General features: G+C 51.9%; 1 protein-coding gene across 5 annotated transcripts in view; it reads right to left on the reverse strand.

The window, feature by feature from the left end:
- The window catches only part of LOC134751969 (transcription elongation regulator 1-like), a 72933-nt gene that overhangs the window by 40868 nt on the left and 6593 nt on the right, over positions 1-25472 (reverse strand). For 2 of the 5 annotated variants that reach the window (XM_063687486.1, XM_063687490.1), the window contains exons 5-16: positions 25092-25187; positions 23179-23292; positions 19661-19906; positions 17894-17976; positions 15712-15847; positions 12990-13067; positions 10551-10767; positions 9707-9848; positions 5772-5904; positions 5280-5527; positions 3127-3245; positions 868-1018 (exon numbers count right to left, since the gene is read on the reverse strand). In XM_063687486.1, coding sequence (XP_063543556.1) covers positions 868-1018; positions 3127-3245; positions 5280-5527; positions 5772-5904; positions 9707-9848; positions 10551-10767; positions 12990-13067; positions 15712-15847; positions 17894-17976; positions 19661-19906; positions 23179-23292; positions 25092-25187 — 1763 coding nt within the window. The remainder of the gene's footprint in view (positions 1-867; positions 1019-3126; positions 3246-5279; positions 5528-5771; positions 5905-9706; positions 9849-10550; positions 10768-12989; positions 13068-15711; positions 15848-17893; positions 17977-19660; positions 19907-23178; positions 23293-25091; positions 25188-25472) is intronic. The other 3 variants (XM_063687489.1, XM_063687488.1, XM_063687487.1) reach the window with 3 other exon arrangements.

Here is a 25472-nt window from a genome sequence, read left to right on the forward strand (position 1 = left end):
TTATATCTATCTTTGCCTAAACGCTGTCACGCTGTGGTGACATTTTTGTGGTCGACATCTAGCGTCAAGTAGTTGATTTATCAGTACCGCTACTGAGTTAGATATATAAATAAATATAAATATTATAGGGACATTCTTACACAAATTTACTAAGTCCCACGGTAAGCTCAAGAAGGCTTGTGTTGTGGGTACTCAGACAACGATATATATAATACTTATACAAATACATAGAAAATGTGTTCATCACACAAATAAATGCCCTTATCGGGATTCGAACCCAGGACCATCGGCTTCACAGGCAGGTTCACTACCCACTAAGCCAGGCCGGTCGTCAAATTCATACTAATATTATAAATGCGAGTCTGTCTGTCTGTCTGTGTGTTACCTCTTCACGCTTAAACCGCTGAACAGATTTAGTTGAAATTTGGTATACAGATAGTTTGAGTCCCGGGGAAGGACATAGGATACTTTTTATCCCAAAACTCACCCCTAAAGGGGGTGAAAAGGGGGGTGTAAATTTGTATGGGGAATCAATAACCGCTAAACCGATTTAGATGAAACTTGGTATGGGGATAGTTTGAGCTGTGGGAAAGGATATAGAATAACTTTTATCCTCGAAATCATCCCTTAAGGGTGTAAAAAATGGGGTGGAAATGTATAGTGTGGACCAATTTGGGGGTGAAAAAATTTGTTTAAGAATTAAGGTACCCAAATTACTAATTCCACGCAGACGAAGTACTAAATAAATCGTCGTTATGGGTCGTTAAATAATATGTTTGATTTAAGTTGTGAAATGAGTGATGTAACTTATATCCTGGTCACGGCACCGCGCCCGCCCCTCGCACGCTCCGTCCCGCTCCCGCTCACCTGTTCCCGCTTCCTCTCCTTGTCGTCCTTCTCGCGCTTGCGCAGCTCGGCGACGTGCTCGTTGAAGTAGGTGACGCGGTCGCGCGGCTTGTCGATGCCCTTGAAGCGCTCGTCGCGCCCGTGCTTGCTCGAGAACTCATTGAACGACGATCTGACAATAAGACGGATAACATTTAAATAAATAAATATTTTTTTTTTTATTGATAATGGGAAACAAACAGCGAAAGATGACACATATAGATAATTACACTTAAATACATACATAAGCCAAAACAGTTTCCACTACTGAAATTAGATAATTATGGTTGCTCAGACAAGACTTGTTTGTACAATTCAAGTAAACTATCTCTAGATCTAGTGCTAAAGAACTAAACAATGCGAATTTAAAACCACAAACGTGACATGCATTAATTTAACTTAATTTTACAATAGTAAACTATCAAAATCAATTTAAATCATCAATATTATAGGACATTCTTACACAGATTGACTAAGTCCCATAGTAAGCCCAATGAGGCTTGTGTTATGGGTACTCGGACAACGATATATGGGGCATTTTCTATGAAAAGGGACCTTATTGTCGATAGCGCTTACGCCGCACAGCGTCGCGCGGCATTGTATCTATATCGGAGCATCGTTAATAATGGCGTAAGCGCCATCGACAATAAGATCCCTTTTTAAAGAAAATACCACATATATAATATATAAATACTTAAATACATAGAAAGCACCCTAGACTCAGGAACAAATATCTGTGCTCATCACACAAACGCCCTTACCGGGATTCGAACCCGGGACCGTCGGCATCACAGGCAGGGTCCAGTGTCACTACACTGGGCCAGACCGATCGTCTAATTAAAACATTGATTGTTATTGAAAAACAATTATTAATCATCATTCGCTCGCCCTTGTTCCATTCACTCGGGGTCGGCGCAGCATGTCTTTTTCTTCCATACATCTCTGTCACCCGTCATCTCATCATTCACATATTTAAATGATCGCGCGGTAAGATCAGTAACCCCTCTGTACTTGGCACGCCTTCCTCGCGGTGTGTGTGTGTGTGTGCGTGTGTGTGTGTGCGTGTGTGTGTGTGTGTGTGTGTGTGTGTGTGTGTGTGTGTGTGTGTGTGTGTGTGTGTGTGTGTGTGTGTGTGTGTGTGTGTGGCGCCGTCACCGACACCGACCGCAGCCGCTAGCCGTGCCGACCTACTGCACGAGGCGCCGGCGCCGTGGACGAGAGCCTTGCGTACACTCAATCAACTTGCTACCCGGATTTGTTATGAGAATTACTTCATCAAAGCCACTTTGTTTGTCTAGACTTATATTGACCGGGATATAGACCGTGATTACCTTTTGTATTATTTGTGAGCTCCCGATATTTCGACGCAGTTACATGCATCATGTTCACGGGTGACTGAAGATAGCGGGTGGGTGTCAAAGTTGTGTAGACAGCGCTCTGTCTACCCTCATTCTTGCGCGTCGGCTGCGTTCACTTTCAACGTTACCAACGGTCGCATTCACACTTGTTGGTCTATATCCCGGTCAATGTAAGTCTAGTGAAACTAACCGTGAATCATTCAAAACTGTTTGTGTTATGATATTTTATTTTATTATTATTTATTTTATTTATTTGGAGATCCAACAGCTGTGACATTAACATATACTTAGAAATAGTTTTATAAATATTTTATTATGTCTCTATTTTACATTTTGCTACACTATAGCATTGGGCAAATGTTATGATAGCTGTATCGTTAACAATAAATAAAATAAAAATATTCGGTATTCGACCGAATGTTGCCTACTATTCGGCCGAATACCGATTATTTTTATATTGCCGAATATTCGTGGCATCTCTAGTTACGAGCGTAGACAATGGTACCAAAGATAGATATAACTCCGTAATAGATGGATACAGTCTAAGGAAAAAACGTGCCTCGAAAATCAAGAAAATTTGATTCTAGTTCAGAGGGCGCTACTAGCTTTGGCCTACTGTCGTATAGATGGCGTTGGCGGTTTCGTTTATTATTTAACAATTTTAACGCATATCAGTGAAAGAACATGTGGGTCAAAATCATAAAAATAATTAATGCAAATAAAAAAAATCATTTATCCATATTTAAATACATTTTATCGTATTTTTATAAATCTTCATTTTTAGTTTTAAAGTGTGTCGACAGATGGCAGTGAATTTACTGGGGTTACAAAATTTACTATGACAGTACCGCTCTAGTATAAGTTACTCTATGATGGTACTAACTTGGAGTGCAGCTTGGCCTCTTCCATGAGCTGCTTGTAGGAGTTTTTCTTTTGCAGCAACTTGTTTTTCTTCTCCTTGCGCTCCTCCTCGGCCCGCTCGCGCACGTACTTGTTGTAGACCTGACGACAAATATTTATTAATAGTACTCTGCGTAGGTGGCGCCACTACAACAATCTCTCTTGCACATTCGAGCGTTAAAGAGGCAGATAGCGAAATTTGGGATGCGCGTTTCCCGGTAGGTCCTCTGTAAACAAACCGCCTTCATGCATCAATGTCATATTTTATTATTTATTTATTTATTTTAATACAACATTACAGCAAACACCAATGCGCCGAGAAACTTAACCTAACAGAAAATTTCATTTCCAGAAAAATATAATACAAAAGTAAAACTTGTCAAAAATCTATTAAAGGCACAGTATGTATAAGTTACTCTATGGTTTACTAAAAAGGCTAGTGCTGCACTCTGGAGTTAGAACATTGCAGTAATATCCTCTATTACATCACTCGTTTATGGGGAGGGAGGGGATCATGAAAGAAATTCAATAGTAAGTACCTACGCAGCTTGTAACTATCGTAAAAATTGCAAGTGCGGCGCGCGGTGACGTGCGTGCGTGAGCGCGTGTGGCAACCAACTGGTTTGCTTTTCTACCGTGAACGGGAGGCGATTCGTAGGTCCGTGCTCGCGCGGAGTTCCATAGGCCTGCTCGTGCTTTTTCATTATATTATCCGACTGAGTTAAGAAGGTAACTGATTGCTAATAATATGCATGGAAAGGGAGCCTTCTTTAATTGGTCGGACTGGCGGGCACCGGCGCGCCCGACCGCCTGCGCGGTGCGCGGCCCGGCCGGCCCGCCCGCCGCCCGCGCCCCGCTCGGCCTGGCCCGCCTGCGCCCCGCTCGGCCTGGCCCGCCTGCGCCCCGCTCGGCCTGGCCCGCCTGCCGCCTGCGCCCCGCTCGGCCTGGCCCGCCTGCGCCCCGCTCGGCCTGGCCCGCCTGCCGCCTGCGCCCCGCTCGGCCTGGCCCGCCTGCGCCCCGCTCGGCCTGGCCCGCCTGCCGCCTGCGCCCCGCTCGGCCTGGCCCGCCTGCGCCCCGCTCGGCCTGGCCCGCCTGCCGCCTGCGCCCCGCTCGGCCTGGCCCGCCTGCGCCCCGCTCGGCCTGGCCCGCCTGCCGCCTGCGCCCCGCTCGGCCTGGCCCGCCTGCGCCCCGCTCGGCCTGGCCCGCCTGCCGCCTGCGCCCCGCTCGGCCTGGCCCGCCTGCCGCCTGCGCCCCGCTCGGCCTGGCCCGCCTGCGCCCCGCTCGGCCTGGCCCGCCTGCCGCCTGCGCCCCGCTCGGCCTGGCCCGCCTGCCGCCTGCGCCCCGCTCGGCCTGGCCCGCCTGCGCCCCGCTCGGCCTGGCCCGCCTGCCGCCTGCGCCCCGCTCGGCCTGGCCCGCCTGCGCCCCGCTCGGCCTGGCCCGCCTGCCGCCTGCGCCCCGCTCGGCCTGGCCCGCCTGCGCCCCGCTCGGCCTGGCCCGCCTGCGCCCCGCTCGGCCTGGCCCGCCTGCCGCCTGCGCCCCGCTCGGCCTGGCCCGCCTGCGCCCCGCTCGGCCTGGCCCGCCTGCCGCCTGCGCCCCGCTCGGCCTGGCCCGCCTGCGCCCCGCTCGGCCTGGCCCGCCTGCCGCCTGCGCCCCGCTCGGCCTGGCCCGCCTGCGCCCCGCTCGGCCTGGCCCGCCTGCCGCCTGCGCCCCGCTCGGCCTGGCCCGCCTGCGCCCCGCTCGGCCTGGCCCGCCTGCCGCCTGCGCCCCGCTCGGCCTGGCCCGCCTGCGCCCCGCTCGGCCTGGCCCGCCTGCCGCCTGCGCCCCGCTCGGCCTGGCCCGCCTGCGCCCCGCTCGGCCTGGCCCGCCTGCGACCCGCTCGGCCTGGCCCGCCTGCCGCCTGCGCCCCGCTCGGCCTGGCCCGCCTGCGCCCCGCTCGGCCTGGCCCGCCTGCGACCCGCTCGGCCTGGCCCGCCTGCCGCCTGCGCCCCGCTCGGCCTGGCCCGCCTGCGCCCCGCTCGGCCTGGCCCGCCCGCCACTCGCCGCCCGCGCCCCGCCCCGCCCGCCGCCCGCGCCCCGCCCCGCCTGGCCCGCCCGCCACTCGCCGCCCGCGCCCCGCCCCGCGCCCAGTGTATGTACCTGCTTGCGCTCTTCGGAGGTGAGCAGCAGGTACCGGCAGTCGCACACGATCTTCTTGAGCTCCTTCTCCCAGGTGCTGAAGGCGGACACGTCCCGCTCCTGCAGCATCTGCCGGAACACGCGCACGCGCTGGTCGAGCGGCACGAGGGCCCGCTGGCGCGCCGCTCGCGCCTCCGCCTCGATGCGCGCCTCCTTGCCCGCGTCGATCAGGGACGAGGACGTCGTCGACGCCGGCTTCTTCGCTGCTGCTGTAATATTATACAACATTTTGTAGTGTATACTAGACAGTTATGTCTGTAGCTCATAGGATATATATATAAGGACCATTTACATAAGTATGCAGAGCAGTAATAAAGCATCGTTATTATTAGTTTAGTTATTTAAAAACGTCCATTTTTTGAGTTCTGTTCTGACCCCACTAAAAACTAAACTAAAGGGCACATCTATAAATACTATTTTTCAGAGTATCTGGATTAAGAACTAAGCGATTACCTTCTTCAGGCTTGGCCTTCTTGGCGGGTTCAGCGTCGGAGTCGTCACTAGATGAGTCGGCGGATCGCTTCAGCTCGCCGTTGGCGGGCTTGGGCGTCGTCGGCGTTGTTGACGCCTCCTTCCGTTGGAAATACTGTTCAACAAATATATTTGGTTAAATTAGGGTTATTTTTTAGACTTCCCGAGCTTTAATATTTACGGTACATTATGATACAAGTGTGCTAAGTTGGTCATTACACACGAGGCGATATTGTGCGCGCAAGCTGTAAGCGAGCGCGCAATAAGAAAGCCGATGTGTGTAATGACCAATGCACACGCGTTTCATACGACGTTTTTCAACACACTTGCAAGATAAAAAAATAAACTCATATTAATCAAATGTTAATAGTTTTTACAGGTAGTATTGTGTTTCATCTGTCATACTCGTACTGCCGGCCGGCCCTCGCTCGCCCCGGCCGCGGGCGGCGCGGCGGGCGGGCAGCCGGGCCGCGCACCGCGCAGGCGGTCGGGCGCGCCCGTGCCCGCCAGTCCGACCAATTAAAGAAGGCTCCCTTTCCATGCATATTATTAGCAATCAATTACCTTCTTAACTCAGTCGGATAATATAATGAAAAAGCACGAGTGGAATAATACACATGTTTAATATCTAGGATTATGAGCCAAAAATCGGTGGAATAAAAACGTCGTTTTGAGCAAGTGTGTTGAAAAATTAATAAATATTTGGGGACAATCTTACACAGATCGACCTAACCCCACGTATATAGATAAATACGATACGAAGAGCTGCTCGGGTCCCAGGCCGTGTGTCCGACACCGGGTGTAGTGTATAGTACCTGCGTGACGGCGGCGGGCGGGCAGGCCATGGCGCGGTCCACGTCGGCGCAGCCGATGAGTTGCTCCGGTCCCAGGCCGTGTGTCGGGTTGGACCCGACCTACACCGGGTGTAGTGTATAGTACCTGCGTGACGGCGGCGGGCGGGCAGGCCATGGCGCGGTCCACGTCGGCGCAGCCGATGAGTTGCTCCGGTCCCAGGCCGTATGTGTCGGGTTGGACCCGACCCACACCGGGTGTAGTGTATAGTACCTGCGTGACGGCGGCGGGCGGGCAGGCCATGGCGCGGTCCACGTCGGCGCAGCCGATGAGTTGCTCCGGTCCCAGGCCGTGTGTCGGGTTGGACCCGACCTACACCGGGTGTAGTGTATAGTACCTGCGTGACGGCGGCGGGCGGGCAGGCCATGGCGCGGTCCACGTCGGCGCAGCCGATGAGTTGCTCCGGTCCCAGGCCGTGTGTCGGGTTGGACCCGACCTACACCGGGTGTAGTGTATAGTACCTGCGTGACGGCGGCGGGCGGGCAGGCCATGGCGCGGTCCACGTCGGCGCAGCCGATGAGTTGCTCCGGTCCCAGGCCGTGTGTCGGGTTGGACCCGACCTACACCGGGTGTAGTGTATAGTACCTGCGTGACGGCGGCGGGCGGGCAGGCCATGGCGCGGTCCACGTCGGCGCAGCCGATGAGTTGCTCCGGTCCCAGGCCGTGTGTCGGGTTGGACCCGACCTACACCGGGTGTAGTGTATAGTACCTGCGTGACGGCGGCGGGCGGGCAGGCCATGGCGCGGTCCACGTCGGCGCAGCCGATGAGTTGCTCCGGTCCCAGGCCGTGTGTCGGGTTGGACCCGACCTACACCGGGTGTAGTGTATAGTACCTGCGTGACGGCGGCGGGCGGGCAGGCCATGGCGCGGTCCACGTCGGCGCAGCCGATGAGTTGCTCCGGTCCCAGGCCGTGTGTCGGGTTGGACCCGACCTACACCGGGTGTAGTGTATAGTACCTGCGTGACGGCGGCGGGCGGGCAGGCCATGGCGCGGTCCACGTCGGCGCAGCCGATGAGTTGCTCCGGTCCCAGGCCGTGTGTCGGGTTGGACCCGACCTACACCGGGTGTAGTGTATAGTACCTGCGTGACGGCGGCGGGCGGGCAGGCCATGGCGCGGTCCACGTCGGCGCAGCCGATGAGTTGCTCCGGTCCCAGGCCGTGTGTCGGGTTGGACCCGACCTACACCGGGTGTAGTGTATAGTACCTGCGTGACGGCGGCGGGCGGGCAGGCCATGGCGCGGTCCACGTCGGCGCAGCCGATGAGTTGCTCCGGTCCCAGGCCGTGTGTCGGGTTGGACCCGACCTACACCGGGTGTAGTGTATAGTACCTGCGTGACGGCGGCGGGCGGGCAGGCCATGGCGCGGTCCACGTCGGCGCAGCCGATGAGTTGCTCCGGTCCCAGGCCGTGTGTCGGGTTGGACCCGACCTACACCGGGTGTAGTGTATAGTACCTGCGTGACGGCGGCGGGCGGGCAGGCCATGGCGCGGTCCACGTCGGCGCAGCCGATGAGTTGCTCCGGTCCCAGGCCGTGTGTCGGGTTGGACCCGACCTACACCGGGTGTAGTGTATAGTACCTGCGTGACGGCGGCGGGCGGGCAGGCCATGGCGCGGTCCACGTCGGCGCAGCCGATGAGTTGCTCCGGTCCCAGGCCGTGTGTCGGGTTGGACCCGACCTACACCGGGTGTAGTGTATAGTACCTGCGTGACGGCGGCGGGCGGGCAGGCCATGGCGCGGTCCACGTCGGCGCAGCCGATGAGTTGCTCCGGTCCCAGGCCGTGTGTCGGGTTGGACCCGACCTACACCGGGTGTAGTGTATAGTACCTGCGTGACGGCGGCGGGCGGGCAGGCCATGGCGCGGTCCACGTCGGCGCAGCCGATGAGTTGCTCCGGTCCCAGGCCGTGTGTCGGGTTGGACCCGACCTACACCGGGTGTAGTGTATAGTACCTGCGTGACGGCGGCGGGCGGGCAGGCCATGGCGCGGTCCACGTCGGCGCAGCCGATGAGTTGCTCCGGTCCCAGGCCGTGTGTCGGGTTGGACCCGACCTACACCGGGTGTAGTGTATAGTACCTGCGTGACGGCGGCGGGCGGGCAGGCCATGGCGCGGTCCACGTCGGCGCAGCCGATGAGTTGCTCCGGTCCCAGGCCGTGTGTCGGGTTGGACCCGACCTACACCGGGTGTAGTGTATAGTACCTGCGTGACGGCGGCGGGCGGGCAGGCCATGGCGCGGTCCACGTCGGCGCAGCCGATGAGTTGCTCCGGTCCCAGGCCGTGTGTCGGGTTGGACCCGACCTACACCGGGTGTAGTGTATAGTACCTGCGTGACGGCGGCGGGCGGGCAGGCCATGGCGCGGTCCACGTCGGCGCAGCCGATGAGTTGCTCCGGTCCCAGGCCGTGTGTCGGGTTGGACCCGACCTACACCGGGTGTAGTGTATAGTACCTGCGTGACGGCGGCGGGCGGGCAGGCCATGGCGCGGTCCACGTCGGCGCAGCCGATGAGTTGCTCCGGTCCCAGGCCGTGTGTCGGGTTGGACCCGACCTACACCGGGTGTAGTGTATAGTACCTGCGTGACGGCGGCGGGCGGGCAGGCCATGGCGCGGTCCACGTCGGCGCAGCCGATGAGTTGCTCCGGTCCCAGGCCGTGTGTCGGGTTGGACCCGACCTACACCGGGTGTAGTGTATAGTACCTGCGTGACGGCGGCGGGCGGGCAGGCCATGGCGCGGTCCACGTCGGCGCAGCCGATGAGTTGCTCCGGTCCCAGGCCGTGTGTCGGGTTGGACCCGACCTACACCGGGTGTAGTGTATAGTACCTGCGTGACGGCGGCGGGCGGGCAGGCCATGGCGCGGTCCACGTCGGCGCAGCCGATGAGTTGCTCCGGTCCCAGGCCGTGTGTCGGGTTGGACCCGACCTACACCGGGTGTAGTGTATAGTACCTGCGTGACGGCGGCGGGCGGGCAGGCCATGGCGCGGTCCACGTCGGCGCAGCCGATGAGTTGCTCCGGTCCCAGGCCGTGTGTCGGGTTGGACCCGACCTACACCGGGTGTAGTGTATAGTACCTGCGTGACGGCGGCGGGCGGGCAGGCCATGGCGCGGTCCACGTCGGCGCGGCCGATGAGTTGCTCGGGTCGCTCCCAGAACGACGTGTGCGCCGTCGGGTTGTAGAAGAACACGCGCCCGTCGCCCGACCACACCAAGCACCTAGATATAAAAAAGATCTTCGACATTACTCGGCCGTCAAAAATCAGTATCTTCGAACACTTGGAAAAAAAAATCTAAACTAAAATTTTACAAAACCCCTGAAAAGTTATAACAGCGCCATGCGGCAAGTTTTCGAAGTGAACGTTTGATGCTGACGCCATGCCAACCGCCATGCGTTTCTTTTAACCAATATAGTGTACTAGTATTTGCCCGCGACTTCTTCTGCGTGAAGTTAGTAATTTGGGTAGCTTATTTTTTATCCAATCTGCTTTTTATCGATTTTCCATACAAACATCCACCCCCCTTTAGACCCCCTTAAAGGATGATTTCTGGGATAAAAACTACCCTATGTCTTTCCCCGGGATTCAAAGTATCTCTATACCAAATTTCAACTAAATCGGTTCAGCGGTTTAAGCGTGAAGAGGTAACAGACAGACACACTTTCGCATTTAGTATGGATTAGCGTCAAGCGTACACGCTCAGAGCGTCCGTTTCGATGCCCTCGGGTAAGGGCACTTAGGGCGCTAATCATAAACGTTTCTCAAATATAACAAACCGTTGATAATTGTTTATTTCTATCAGTCATTTTGACATTTGTGTCTGAGCGAAAAACATTATCACGCACGTGCGATAGAGATACGAACAGGTGGATTAATGAATATATGATAAGCGTCCTTTCTTTAGTAAGAACTGCATACTTACCAGGGCGTCCCAGAAATAGGCATAATTGATATCGGCTTGTTCTTCCTCTTCGCTTTCTCCTTTTCCTTCTCCTCTTTCTCTTTCTTCTCCTGCTCCGCCGCCTCGCGCTCGGCCGCCTCGCGGTCGGCCGTGTCCCGCTCTTGCTGCAGACGGACTCGCTCCGCCTCGGCCGCGGCCGCCGCCTCCGCGTGCGCTTCTACGTCGATCACTGGGAGAACTAGTCACGTTAGGCAAAGATAGATATAACTCCGTAATAGATGGATACAGTCTAAGGAAAAAACGTGCCTCGAAAATCACGAAAATTTGATTCTCGATCAGATGGCGCCACTAGTTTTGGCCTACACTCGTATAGAGGGCGTTGACTGTTTCGTTTGTTAGTTATAATTTTAACGCATACCAGTGAAAGAACATGGGTCAAAATCATATAAAAATAATTAATGCAAATAAAAAAATCATTTATCCATATTTAAATACATTTTATCGTATTTTTATAAATATTTATTTTTAGTTTTAAAGTGTGTCGACAGATGGCAGTGAATTTACTGGGGTTACAAAATTTACTATGACAGTACCGCTCTAGTATAAGTTACTCTATGCGTTAGGCGATATGCGAGATCAAACAAAAAAGTTACTTGGTATAGGTAAGAAATTATATTACATACTTGGGCAGTAAAGTAAGAATGCCTTACACAGAATTGTCGGCCGAGGCGAAGCCGATGTCGATAAACAAGTGATCTGAGGCTTTCTTATTTACTGGCCGAGATGTGTATATTATTTTTCGGTTTGACGGAGCCGGAAAGCGGCAACTTTCTTTAGCGCAACGTGTCGAAAGTTAGCCTATTGTCATGTGTTCTACACGTGCAGCCTCTGGATTAGTTATACGCAGACGACCATCAGTTGTTTTAGTTTATTTTTATTTATTTTTATTTTTTTTACTTGTAAGTAAAACAAGTAAAAATGAAAATGAAATGCGAAATGAAAATGATTTAATGTTAGTATGTCTCACAACAGTTTAAATTCGATTTTAGGATGTTGCTGGGGCTGTCCCGTTTCTGCAGCGCATCGGCCATGTTTCCGCAAGCTCACACAGATGACTACTATGCCATAATAAGCAAGAGAATTGCCTCGTTTCTCTGCAGAGTGCGTGCCAGCTCCAACCCCATCCTGACCACTGTTGCGGGCCGATACGACTCACCTATAATGCGGCATTTTGAATGTGTCATAACCGCTATTAGGTGATAGTTGTTAGAATGTTATTGCTGTCTGTTTTTGTTCTGTCGCTTTCTGTTTTTTGTTCCACTAACACTTACTTAGTTTTTAATCTTAATTGTTACCAAAGATAGATATAACTCCGTAATAGATGGATGCAGTCTAAGGAAAAAACGTGCCTCGAAAATCAAGAATATTTGACTCTCGACCAGAGGGCGCTACTAGCTTTGGCCCACTGTCGTATAGATGGCGTTGACGGTTTCGTTTGTTATTTAACAATTTTTACGCATATCAGTGAAAGAACATGGGTCAAAATCATAAAAATAATTAATGCAAATAAAAAAATCATTTATCCATATTTAAATACATTCTATCGTATTTTTATAAATCTTCATTTTTAGTTTTAAAGTGTGTCGATAGATTGCAGTGAATTTGTATGTATGTATGTATGTAAACACTTTATTGTACATAAGACAGATTACAAACACAATAAAAGAACATAAATATATACAATGTACAAAAGCGGACTTATCCCTATAAGGGATATTAAGAATTTACTGTGGGTATAAAATTTACTATGACAGTACCGCTCTAGTATAAGTTACTCTATGATTGTTACTAACCATTATGGGCCAGTGTTGTCTTAAATGAATAAATTGAATTGAATTGAAATTTGACGCTTTCCGCATGGAGAATAAATTTTAATAGAACTTTTAACCTTTTGAAAGTAGGATTAGCACATTGGTACACAATGGTGACTGTATCATCCTTCATACATGATAAACTCTAAAAAAAGTGTCTCGAAAAAAATACTAATGAAAAACAGTCTCAATCATCTGAATAATTTAAGAATACAGGGAGGGAGAGAAGAATTTAATCTGTTTTGTTAGAGTTACAGGCCGATTCGAACGTACACTGACATCAGAATGATATTCGAACCATGTTATTTAGTTATCGTGTGTCTCGCCCGCGCCAATACATGTACAGATATATCGGAGCGAGGTAAGTGCTCAAAAATATCTGAACACGCACCTAGCGCCTTGACAATAGAGGTGTGTTTAGATATTTGTGAGCACCTCGGCCGCTCCGATATATCTGATGGCGAATGTACAAGTACGAGCGAAATGCACGATAACAGAATGTTATCAGTTGGATGTCATTCTGATATCAGTGTATGGTCGAATTGACCCGTTAATCCTGTACTAATAATAACTAATTCAGAGTATTCACCTTCAACTTTTCCGTCGATATCCATTTTGTCTTTTTCTGGTTTTTCGCCCTTCTCCTCTGCTATTTTGGCTTGTAACTCTGCAACAATATTAGTAAATTTACGATACAAGTGCGAAAAGAAAAGAAAATATTTATTAATAACATCGGTGTAGAAAAATAGGAAATTCGCAACGAGTGGCGATAAACACGACCAAAGGGACGCGATTTAAACCGACGCGAGTTGCGAATTACCTTTTCGCACGTGTATTTTACAACGTTTTACAGCACATTATGGCCCTTTGAATTTTGCTAATTACCGCACTAGGGCGGTAAAGTAGCGCCATATTTATGTACTGTAATAGTACATTTCGATGCTAGTGCGGAAAGTATGACATTACTTCACGAATGCGAGTATGGCGAGTGGCGAGACTCGGGACGAGTGAAGAATGACATTTCCGCACGTGTATCGAACGACGTCTTTTAATACAGTTGCGAAAAAATAAGAAAAACAACAAGTAAGGAACACTTGCAGTGAAAATTTTTGACATCATGAAGAGGTGTTTTTTAGCTTTGTTATTTTGTTATTATTATTGAATCCACTTCAATGACAACAAGCTGACACTGCAATGCGTTTAAGCTTTGCTTTGTTTGGGGGCTAGGTTGATCTGTGTGAGACTGAGATGTCTTTTAATTATTTTTTCTCAAAAATGGACGGCAAAGTCGACGTTGCCGTTTAAAAAGTAGGTCGCGAAGTGCGTAGTTTATGGTCAGTCAAAAAATTAAAAAGTTAAAAACATTGCAGTCTCGATTTCGGGACTGCAATGTTGCATACAAATTCCATTATTTGTCGAGTTCCGAACTTTTAAAAGTTGAAGTGGCCATATCAAATGAAGGCATAGGTCCATTAAACAGCCAAACAGATGATCAGTACTTATTATTATAATGTCGGTACCGCGACTATTTAGGTGTCTCAAATAGGTTGACGTATTTTCAGCAGAAAAATACACTTCCATTTTTAATTAAAAAAATAAAACGGCGGCAAAGCGAATCTTTTTACTTTTTTCTGTGAAAATATATACATAAGAATGTTGCTTCTGTAAAATATTTCTATTATATTTGCATTTATTGCGTCATTTTTGAGAAAAGCACTATATATGACTCGGCTGGAAGGCTACTTGCTGGCTTCGGATTCATTTCGAAAACGAATCCTCAGCCAGCAAGTAGCTACTTCCGAGCCTCGACAATAATGTACTATTTTTAATACAGTTGCTCAAAAAGTGGTACTTTTTGTGGCTGCGTAGCTTGAGCAGGTACTGGGGCCTCACTCGTTACTCCTCGGTGTCGTTGACCAACCCGCGCCGGGCCCGCGGCGGCCGCGGCCGGGGCGCGCACGAGTATGAAGGTATCGCGGGCTGCGGCAGCTCAAGTATCACGGGCTGTATAGCTTGAGCAGGTACTGGGGCCTCACTCGTTACTCCTCGGTGTCGTTGACCAACCCGCGCCGGGCCCGCGGCGGCCGCGGCCGGGGCGCGCACGAGTATGAAGGTATCGCGGGCTGCGGCAGCTCAACTATCACGGGCTGTATAGCTTGAGCAGGTACTGGGGCCTCACTCGTTACTCCTCGGTGTCGTTGAGCAACCCGCGCCGGGCCCGCGGCGGCCGCGGCCGGGGCGCGCACGAGTATGAAGGTATCGCGGGCTGCGGCAGCTCAACTATCACGGGCTGTATAGCTTGAGCAGGTACTGGGGCCTCACTCGTTACTCCTCGGTGTCGTTGACCAACCCGCGCCGGGCCCGCGGCGGCCGCGGCCGGGGCGCGCACGAGTATGAAGGTATCGCGGGCTGCGGCAGCTCAACTATCACGGGCTGTATAGCTTGAGCAGGTACTGGGGCCTCACTCGTTACTCCTCGGTGTCGTTGAGCAACCCGCGCCGGGCCCGCGGCGGCCGCGGCCGGGGCGCGCACGAGTATGAAGGTATCGCGGGCTGCGGCAGCTCAACTATCACGGGCTGTATAGCTTGAGCAGGTACTGGGGCCTCACTCGTTACTCCTCGGTGTCGTTGAGCAACCCGCGCCGGGCCCGCGGCGGCCGCGGCCGGGGCGCGCACGAGTATGAAGGTATCGCGGGCTGCGGCAGCTCAACTATCACGGGCTGTATAGCTTGAGCAGGTACTGGGGCCTCACTCGTTACTCCTCGGTGTCGTTGACCAACCCGCGCCGGGCCCGCGGCGGCCGCGGCCGGGGCGCGCACGAGTATGAAGGTATCGCGGGCTGCGGCAGCTCAACTATCACGGGCTGTATAGCTTGAGCAGGTACTGGGGCCTCACTCGTTACTCCTCGGTGTCGTTGACCAACCCGCGCCGGGCCCGCGGCGGCCGCGGCCGGGGCGCGCACGAGTATGAAGGTATCGCGGGCTGCGGCAGCTCAACTATCACGGGCTGTATAGCTTGAGCAGGTACTGGGGCCTCACTCGTTACTCCTCGGTGTCGTTGAGCAACCCGCGCCGGGCCCGCGGCGGCCGCGGCCGGGGCGCGCACGAGTATGAAGGTATCGCGGGCTGCGGCAGCTCAACTATCAAGGGCTGTATACGTACTTTTGGTTTTGGTTTGGTTTGGTGGTATGATTCTACTAATGATATATTAATTTATTATTTTTTCGCAATTGTATTAAAAAACGTCGTTTACAACACGTGTGAAATGTCTTTTCACACTAGTTGTAAAATGTACTATTTTAAAAGGGCATACCTTCGAGGTCCTTCATGGGCTTGGGCTTCTCCCACACGCTCTCGCCCTTGCCGGCGTTGTAGTAGTAGGGGCGCCCGTCCGGGGCGCGGTGCGCGCTCCACTCCGCCGCCGCCGCGGCCAGCGCGGGCGGGACCACCTGCCGTACATACTTACCGTTCAAAAAACAGGTGTAATGAGACGACAACGTAGTAGAATGAAAATATTTATTTTATGAATTAACAGTTTTATAATGCGTTAGGGGCGAGGCGTCCACACGGATGGCCGTGGTAGGTTGCCTAAGTATGTACTGTCGCGGGTGCCGCGGTAGTACCTATGGGAGAGCTCTGTCCGTCACGGGTGGCCGTGGTAGGTTGCCTAAGTATGTACTGTCGCGGGTGCCGCGGTAGTACCTATGGGAGAGCTCTGTCCGTCACGGGTGGCCGTGGTAGGTTGCCTAAGTATGTACTGTCGCGGGTGCCGCGGTAGTACCTATGGGAGAGCTCTGTCCGTCACGGGTGGCCGTGGTAGGTTGCCTAAGTATGTACTGTCGCGGGTGCCGCGGTAGTACCTATGGGAGAGCTCTGTCCGTCACGGGTGGCCGTGGTAGGTTGCCTAAGTATGTACTGTCGCGGGTGCCGCGGTAGTACCTATGGGAGAGCTCTGTCCGTCACGGGTGGCCGTGGTAGGTTGCCTAAGTATGTACTGTCGCGGGTGCCGCGGTAGTACCTATGGGAGAGCTCTGTCCGTCACGGGTGGCCGTGGTAGGTTGCCTAAGTATGTACTGTCGCGGGTGCCGCGGTAGTACCTATGGGAGAGCTCTGTCCGTCACGGGTGGCCGTGGTAGGTTGCCTAAGTATGTACTGTCGCGGGTGCCGCGGTAGTACCTATGGGAGAGCTCTGTCCGTCACGGGTGGCCGTGGTAGGTTGCCTAAGTATGTACTGTCGCGGGTGCCGCGGTAGTACCTATGGGAGAGCTCTGTCCGTCACGGGTGGCCGTGGTAGGTTGCCTAAGTATGTACTGTCGCGGGTGCCGCGGTAGTACCTATGGGAGAGCTCTGTCCGTCACGGGTGGCCGCGGTGGACTGAATGCCGGGCGCTGCGTCGGTCGGGTTTTATAGGGGCGGGGCGCGGCGCGTGAGTGTGTGTGCCGTGTCGGCGTTCGGATGGCTGTGTGCGTGAGTTGTTTACTCACTCCCGGCGCGGGCGCGTTGCTAGGGTCTTAGGTACTACACAGGGAAAATTACGGGAAAATTTCCAAACGGCTCCTTTTTAGGGTTCCGTACCTAAAAATGAAAAAACGGAACCCTTATAGGATCACTCGTGCGTCTGTCTGTCTGTCGCGGCTTTTCAAAAAAACAATGCAAATTTCAGTTACAATACTTCCGCAAAAAGGAATAAAGCTGAAAAAAACCAAGTTTTTTTCAAAACTTCTGTATTTAATATTGTCTTCGGTTAACGCAATACTTACTCATGAAATTAAACTATGAAAACGGATTATATTGCGTGGGGATGTATTATAAATTCAATATACGCGATATAATCCGTTTTTATAGTTTTATTTCACTTCTGTATATTATATTTTATATACTTAATTAGGAATTAGACTCTCCACAATCTGCCAGGACTCTCCAAACGACTCTCAACAATCTGCCAGGAGAGGGCTCTCAGATTCTTTGGGCACGTAATGCGATCGCCGCACCACAGCCTCGAACGTGACATCATACTGGGGCAAGTTAAAGGCAAGCGCGCTAGAGGAAGAGCCCCGGCAAGATGGTCGGATTCCATTAGACAAGCATGTGGTTCCATGCAGAGGGCAGCCCACATAGCCCTTGATCGCGTTAAATGGAGGGATATAGTTCTTGGTCACGATTCTCAGTCATGAGGGAACAACGAAGAAGAAGAATTAGGAATTTAAACAGGTAGGTTAAGGTTGCATGTCTAATGTGTTTGTTTATGGCATTGACACTGTCATCAGTGGCATTGTGTGCGACTTATTTAATTTTTCTGAATAGATCTAAAAAAAAAACCGAAAATAACGAAATTTTGTAAAATTCCCGAAAAAACATTTGATTTTTTTCCGGAATTTTACAAAATTTTGCATTCTCGCGCGCGACTCCATACATCTAGAGCGACTTCAAGTATGGACTAGCGCGCGAGACCGCCTGAGACACAGGGTACAGAACCCTAAAATAAGAGTTGTTACCGTTTCTTCTTTTTTTGGTGGTGGCTGCACTGCTACCGGTTGTTCGACCGGCTCGGAGGTCCCGGGCACGGCTGTTGCTGCTCCTAATGTACAAATTAATCTTTTTAATATAAATAGAATAAAAAAAATAAAAAAAAGCGCTGGTGGCCTAGCGGTAAGAGCGTGCGACTTGCAATCCGAAGGTCGCAAGTTCAAACCCTGACTCCCACCAATGAGTTTTTCGGAACTTATGTACGAAATATCATTTGATGTTTACCAGTCGCTTTTCGGTGAAGGAAAACATCGTGAGGAAACCGGACTAATCCCAAGGCCTAGTTTCCCCTCTGGGTTGGAAGGTCAGATGGCAGTCGCTTTCGTAAAAACTAAAAACTAGTGCCTACGCCAATTCTTGGGATTAGTTGCCAAGCGGACCCCAGGCTCCCATGAGCCGTGGCAAAATGCCGGGACAACGCGAGGAAGATGATGATGAGAATAAATAATAATTCATTTATTCATGGCAAACTACATTTCACACAAAAGTATTACAAAGAAAACGGATATTTAAAATAAAAATTATATAGTTTACCACGAAACGGTCCCCGCCTCAGCATAATGCTAACCCCAAAGTCAGCGCTAGTCTTCCGGCGAGACCATTTGTGACAAACATTTCAGTATGAGATTCGCAGTTTCAATGCGCTGATGACAGTGATGATTATATAGCACTTATAAGCCCATCGACGTGATCACTAGCGCCACTGCTTAATAATTGTGATTATTTAAATTTAACGATAGATATATAAAAAAGGAGGCCGCTATGTAATGTATTTTTCACTTCAGCAGCTCGAACAAGGCTTCTTTCGTCACTCCGGGGAGTGAAGAAAGTGCTACTTTCCTCACTCCAGGGATTGAAACAAAGTATCTTTTTAATTTAGTGAAGGCCATGAACTGCCACTTCATACTTTTATTACAATGTTTTTTTTGTTTCTCTGTATTATTCCGTGTAATTCGAAATACATTTTAACCTTTAATATGATCTCACTACTGAGGTGAAAAATTATGTGTGCAACACGAGAGCAAAGTTATTATACATCTCGTGTTTTTGAGTCCCTCGCTACGCTCAAGATTCTAACTTAGAATCACTCGCTTTCTCGGGACTCGGAAGAAAAAAACTACTTTTTTTCTCTTGTTGCACAAATAACTATTGTATTTACAACTATGATAGTAATTACAACAAAACTTTCATTCCTAGAGTCAGGGAAGGTTTCCTAAAACAATTTTTAGGACGGGATCCGGTAGTGTTTCAAGAGTCAAAATATTATTTATTCAAATAGGCCTAGCAACAAGCACTTAAATTGTCAAGTTTTGTAAATATTACCTTAATCTAAATATCAGAGCAATTTATTGATGCAGTTATTATCAGTTCGGACAAATTATCGCAAAAATAAATATGGTTTTTTATTTTATTTTATTTATCACAAAAAAAAAAATGGTATTTACATGATTATACTCCGCGAAACTGAGGACAGTTTGTTGGCTGATAAAGCGCTCTCTATCCTCTTGTGTTATGGAACAGGATAATAAAATTGAACAATTTTCAACTGCAGTTTTGAGTATAATCTGGAAATTTTATTCAAAAATACTATACATAATACGAATTTAATAAATCTTGTCCTATTTTGAGATATATATGTTTTTTTCATGGTTTTGCGATGATTTGTCCGACCTATGGTTATTATTTGTTCTTAAAAACATTCAATTAATAAAACACTCTGTATACTAATTACTAACCGGCATTAGGAACGTTAGCGTTAGACAAGTTAGGCGGCGGCTGCGCGACGAGCGGCGGCGGCCAGCCGCCCCAGCCGCCCCACGCGCCCGACATGCCGCCCGGGCCGCCCGGGACCGGACCGCCCGGGACCGGACCGCCCGGCACCGGACCGCCCGGCACCGCACCCGGACCTCCCGCCGCGCCGGGGACCCCGGGCACGCCCGGCCCACCGGGCACGCCGGCGAAGCCGGGTGGATTGTTGAATCCTGTACGAATTAAAAATATTGAGGGATTATTTTATTTTATTATTTTAGAACACATACAGTCATATATGATACAAATTAATTTTTAACAAGCAGAAACGTCTGCGATCGATGCTATTAATTGCTTAGAATAAATTTAAAAGTGGAAAAATTACTGCCTTGGGTGAGACTTGAACTCACGGCCTCTGCTTCTGCTTGTTAAAAATTAATTTAGAATGGGTAGCACATCGTAACTGGTGAATTTCCAATATGACTTGGAACTCCGGTGGCCGTTTAAGAAGTGTAACACTCTTACGGTAGATGTCGCTAGGGTCCCCTAGACCCATATAGTGGGAAGATTTGCTGACTATGGATGAGGTGTGGCTCAGTTGGCAGAGCGCTGGAATATCTATCCAGAGGCCGTGAGTTCAAGTCTCACCCAAGGCAGTAATTTTTCCACTTTTAAATTTATTCTAAGTTTATATATGATACATATGTCAAAAGTGCATAGTATACCATATGTAGCCGCCGTGCAGGTCTCGACGACTCAAATAAAAAGACATTGATTTGAAGTAAACTGATATAATATTAAATATATTAATGACGGGTCACTCACGTGTTTTAAGTCGAAAACGCTCGACATGTTTCACTCCGTACCGAGGAGCGTCATCATTTGACAATAATGCCGTAAACGAGGGTAGTTTCTCGCCCCCCCTGCCGCCACCGGCGCCCGCGCCGAGTCATCGGGCGCGGAGGGCTGCGGCCCGCAGTCTGCGCCGGTCCGTCACCGTCGACGCAAGCTCCTGATGACGCTCCTCGGTACGGAGTGAAACATGTCGAGCGTTTTCGACTTAAAACACGTGAGTGACCCGTCATTAATATATTTAATATGTCTATGTCTCACGGAAGTTTTGTTATTAAAACTGATATAATATTCCAAATATACTGGTTTACAAAAGTACAGTTGCAAAAAACGGTCAAAAGGTGTAGAAATGGTGGTTAATGGTGATTATAAACTGAAATAGATATCATACACTAAAGAAAAAGTGACCAAGCACAGCGGTGGCCGAACGGGACGTTTGTTCTGACCACTAGGCCACCCGGCCACGGCGGTACCCGTCTCAAATTCTGTTGTTCCGAATGTCAGTTCTTCTTCTTTTCTTGATGGACTTGAGGGCGGTGTTGCCCGTAGCCAATGTCACGTAAAAGGGTAGGAACAAAATAAATGCTCTTAGAGCACGACGCTGTTCTGTGGTTGTTGTAGTTGTCTCGTAAAACCGATAGCTGGATTTTACGAGAAGCACGTGGACTACCGGTCGTTGACTCCAAAATGGTGGTTAAACACGCTTTGAGATTAATTCTCCATTCACTGCACACTACCACATTAGATTATTGTATAATAAAGCTATCGATATTACACTTTAAACAATATTAATGAGCAAAAAACAACGGAATTAATCACGAGGCTACTATCAAGATGGCGTTCGAACCGGAAGTCGAATGTCAGTTGTAAGTGCGCGAACCGAGTGTACAGTCAAGGGCATAAATATATATACTTTCCGAAAGTTTCATAAATATGTGTAAGCTCCTAAATCTTAGACAATAAAAAAATAAATAAATAAAAAATGTCGAAATGTCGTGTTCACATATTTTTGAGCCATTTGTCTGGGTCGATATTTATGCCTTCGACTGTCCATTACAGTCAAGGGCATATATATATATATAGATTCCCAAAGTTTCAAAAATATGTGCCATTTTTAACCAAAAGCGTACTTATTGTCGGTTATCAATAAGGCGCTATTTCCATATAGCTTCAATTCGAAATCAATCTTATCGACAAGCGACATTGTGGTACCTTTTGGTTCAAGAAGTCACATATGTGTACGCTCTTACACCTTAGACAATAAAGTCGTGTTCACACATTTTTGAGTCATATGCCTGGATCGATATTTTTGCCTTCGACTGTACATTATACAGGCAGTAGTAATACCTGGCGGGGGGTTGTTGGGGAAGCCCTGCGGCGGAGGGCCGGCGCCCGTCGGGAACAGAGTGTACAGTACATTATACAGGCAGTAGTAATACCTGGCGGGGGGTTGTTGGGGAAGCCCTGCGGCGGAGGGCCGGCGCCCGTCGGGAACAGAGTGTACAGTACATTATACAGGCAGTAGTAATACCTGGCGGGGGGTTGTTGGGGAAGCCCTGCGGCGGCGGGCCGGCGCCCGTCGGAAACAGAGTGTACAGTACATTATACAGGCAGTAGTAATACCTGGCGGGGGGTTGTTGGGGAAGCCCTGCGGCGGAGGGCCGGCGCCCGTCGGGAACAGAGTGTACAGTACATTATACAGGCAGTAGTAATACCTGGCGGGGGGTTGTTGGGGAAGCCCTGCGGCGGCGGGCCGGCGCCCGTCGGAAACAGAGTGTACAGTACATTATACAGGCAGTAGTAATACCTGGCGGGGGGTTGTTGGGGAAGCCCTGCGGCGGAGGGCCGGCGCCCGTCGGGAACAGAGTGTACAGTACATTATACAGGCAGTAGTAATACCTGGCGGGGGGTTGTTGGGGAAGCCCTGCGGCGGCGGGCCGGCGCCCGTCGGAAACAGAGTGTACAGTACATTATACAGGCAGTAGTAATACCTGGCGGGGGGTTGTTGGGGAAGCCCTGCGGCGGCGGGCCGGCGCCCGTCGGGCACAGAGTGTACAGTACATTATACAGGCAGTAGTAATACCTGGCGGGGGGTTGTTGGGGAAGCCCTGCGGCGGAGGGCCGGCGCCCGTCGGGAACAGAGTGTACAGTACATTATACAGGCAGTAGTAATACCTGGCGGGGGGTTGTTGGGGAAGCCCTGCGGCGGCGGGCCGGCGCCCGTCGGAAACAGAGTGTACAGTACATTATACAGGCAGTAGTAATACCTGGCGGGGGGTTGTTGGGGAAGCCCTGCGGCGGAGGGCCGGCGCCCGTCGGGAACAGAGTGTACAGTACATTATACAGGCAGTAGTAATACCTGGCGGGGGGTTGTTGGGGAAGCCCTGCGGCGGCGGGCCGGCGCCCGTCGGGAACAGAGTGTACAGTACATTATACAGGCAGTAGTAATACCTGGCGGGGGGTTGTTGGGGAAGCCCTGCGGCGGCGGGCCGGCGCCCGTCGGGAACAGAGTGTACAGTACATTATACAGGCAGTAGTAATACCTGGCGGGGGGTTGTTGGGGAAGCCCTGCGGCGGCGCGAAGCCCTGCGGCGGCGGGCCGGCGCCCGTCGGGAACAGAGTGTACAGTACATTATACAGGCAGTAGTAATACCTGGCGGGGGGTTGTTGGGGAAGCCCTGCGGCGGCGCGAAGCCCTGCGGCGGCGGGCCGGCGCCCGTCTGGAACGCGCCCGGGGCGCCTGCAGATGGCGGGAACTTCATATTGCCTACGGACGAACAAATCACTTAGCGATTACTTTATATTATACTAGCTGTTGCCCGCGACTTCGTACGCATGGATTTGTCCACTATAACTTGAAGGTTTCGTTTCTTTGTATTTTTTTTATTAGCCTATTAGTGTGTCCCACTGCAGGACAAAAAAAAAATACAAAGAAAAAAAGGGGGCAAAGGCCTCCCCTCTTTACCGCCACTTGGCTTTGTCCAATGCACATAATAATTCTTAATTCATAATAAGTATTTGTATAATTTAACAATAAAACTACTAAGAGCTAGTAATATACTTAAAAATGTTTAGGCGAGCCGGTGTGGTACAAGCGGGGATAGTTACCGTTGGGCGGCTGCAGGGCAGGCGAGCCGGTGTGGTACAAGCGGGGATAGTTACCGTTGGGCGGCTGCAGGGCGGGCGAGCCGGTGTGGTACAAGCGGGGATAGTTACCGTTGGGCGGCTGCAGGGCAGGCGAGCCGGTGTGGTACAAGCGGGGATAGTTACCGTTGGGCGGCTGCAGGGCGGGCGAGCCGGTGTGGTACAAGCGGGGATAGTTACCGTTGGGCGGCTGCAGGGCGGGCGAGCCGGTGTGGTACAAGCGGGGATAGTTACCGTTGGGCGGCTGCAGGGCGGGCGAGCCGGTGTGGTACAAGCGGGGATAGTTACCGTTGGGCGGCTGCAGGGCGGGCGAGCCGGTGTGGTACAAGCGGGGATAGTTACCGTTGGGCGGCTGCAGGGCGGGCGAGCCGGTGTGGTACAAGCGGGGATAGTTACCGTTGGGCGGCTGCAGGGCGGGCGAGCCGGTGTGGTACAAGCGGGGATAGTTACCGTTGGGCGGCTGCAGGGCGGGCGAGCCGGTGTGGTACAAGCGGGGATAGTTACCGTTGGGCGGCTGCAGGGCGGGCGAGCCGGTGTGGTACAAGCGGGGATAGTTACCGTTGGGCGGCTGCAGGGCGGGCGAGCCGGTGTGGTACAAGCGGGGATAGTTACCGTTGGGCGGCTGCAGGGCGGGCGAGCCGGTGTGGTACAAGCGGGGATAGTTACCGTTGGGCGGCTGCAGGGCGGGCGAGCCGGTGTGGTACAAGCGGGGATAGTTACCGTTGGGCGGCTGCAGGGCGGGCGAGCCGGTGTGGTACAAGCGGGGATAGTTACCGTTGGGCGGCTGCAGGGCGGGCGAGCCGGTGTGGTACAAGCGGGGATAGTTACCGTTGGGCGGCTGCAGGGCGGGCGAGCCGGTGTGGTACAAGCGGGGATAGTTACCGTTGGGCGGCTGCAGGGCGGGCGAGCCGGTGTGGTACAAGCGGGGATAGTTACCGTTGGGCGGCTGCAGGGCGGGCGAGCCGGTGTGGTACAAGCGGGGATAGTTACCGTTGGGCGGCTGCAGGGCGGGCGAGCCGGTGTGGTACAAGCGGGGATAGTTACCGTTGGGCGGCTGCAGGGCGGGCGAGCCGGTGTGGTACAAGCGGGGATAGTTACCGTTGGGCGGCTGCAGGGCGGGCGAGCCGGTGTGGTACAAGCGGGGATAGTTACCGTTGGGCGACTGCAGGGCGGGCGAGCCGGTGTGGTACAAGCGGGGATAGTTACCGTTGGGCGGCTGCAGGGCGGGCGAGCCGGTGTGGTACAAGCGGGGATAGTTACCGTTGGGCGGCTGCAGGGCGGGCGAGCCGGTGTGGTACAAGCGGGGATAGTTACCGTTGGGCGGCTGCAGGGCGGGCGAGCCGGTGTGGTACAAGCGGGGATAGTTACCGTTGGGCGGCTGCAGGGCGGGCGAGCCGGTGTGGTACAAGCGGGGATAGTTACCGTTGGGCGGCTGCAGGGCGGGCGAGCGCTCGCCGGGCGGCGAGTCGTCATTCTCGCTGGGGCTGCGCGCTTCTGGCTTGTTCTCCGGCTTGCCTCCTGTTAACAACACATCATTGTTAGCCTTTGACTGCACCAGTCTCAACGAGAGACTACATTTTTATGTCTGTGTAAGCTAACTTGTATAATTTATTGAATCAGGCGTTACTTTGCGGAAATAACTTGCGTATTTTTTAACAATAACTGCATGCAAAGAATACGCAAGTAAGTATAACGGGTGAGCAGTAATCGATAATCGACTAGCATGTTATCTTTATTGTATCGCAGATTGACAAAGCAACATTATTGTTTTTATTTCTTGATTTCCGAGTAAATTATCGGTAA

The sequence above is a fragment of the Cydia strobilella genome, chromosome 24, assembly GCF_947568885.1.
Source record: "Cydia strobilella chromosome 24, ilCydStro3.1, whole genome shotgun sequence".
Taxonomy (NCBI): domain Eukaryota; kingdom Metazoa; phylum Arthropoda; class Insecta; order Lepidoptera; family Tortricidae; genus Cydia; species Cydia strobilella.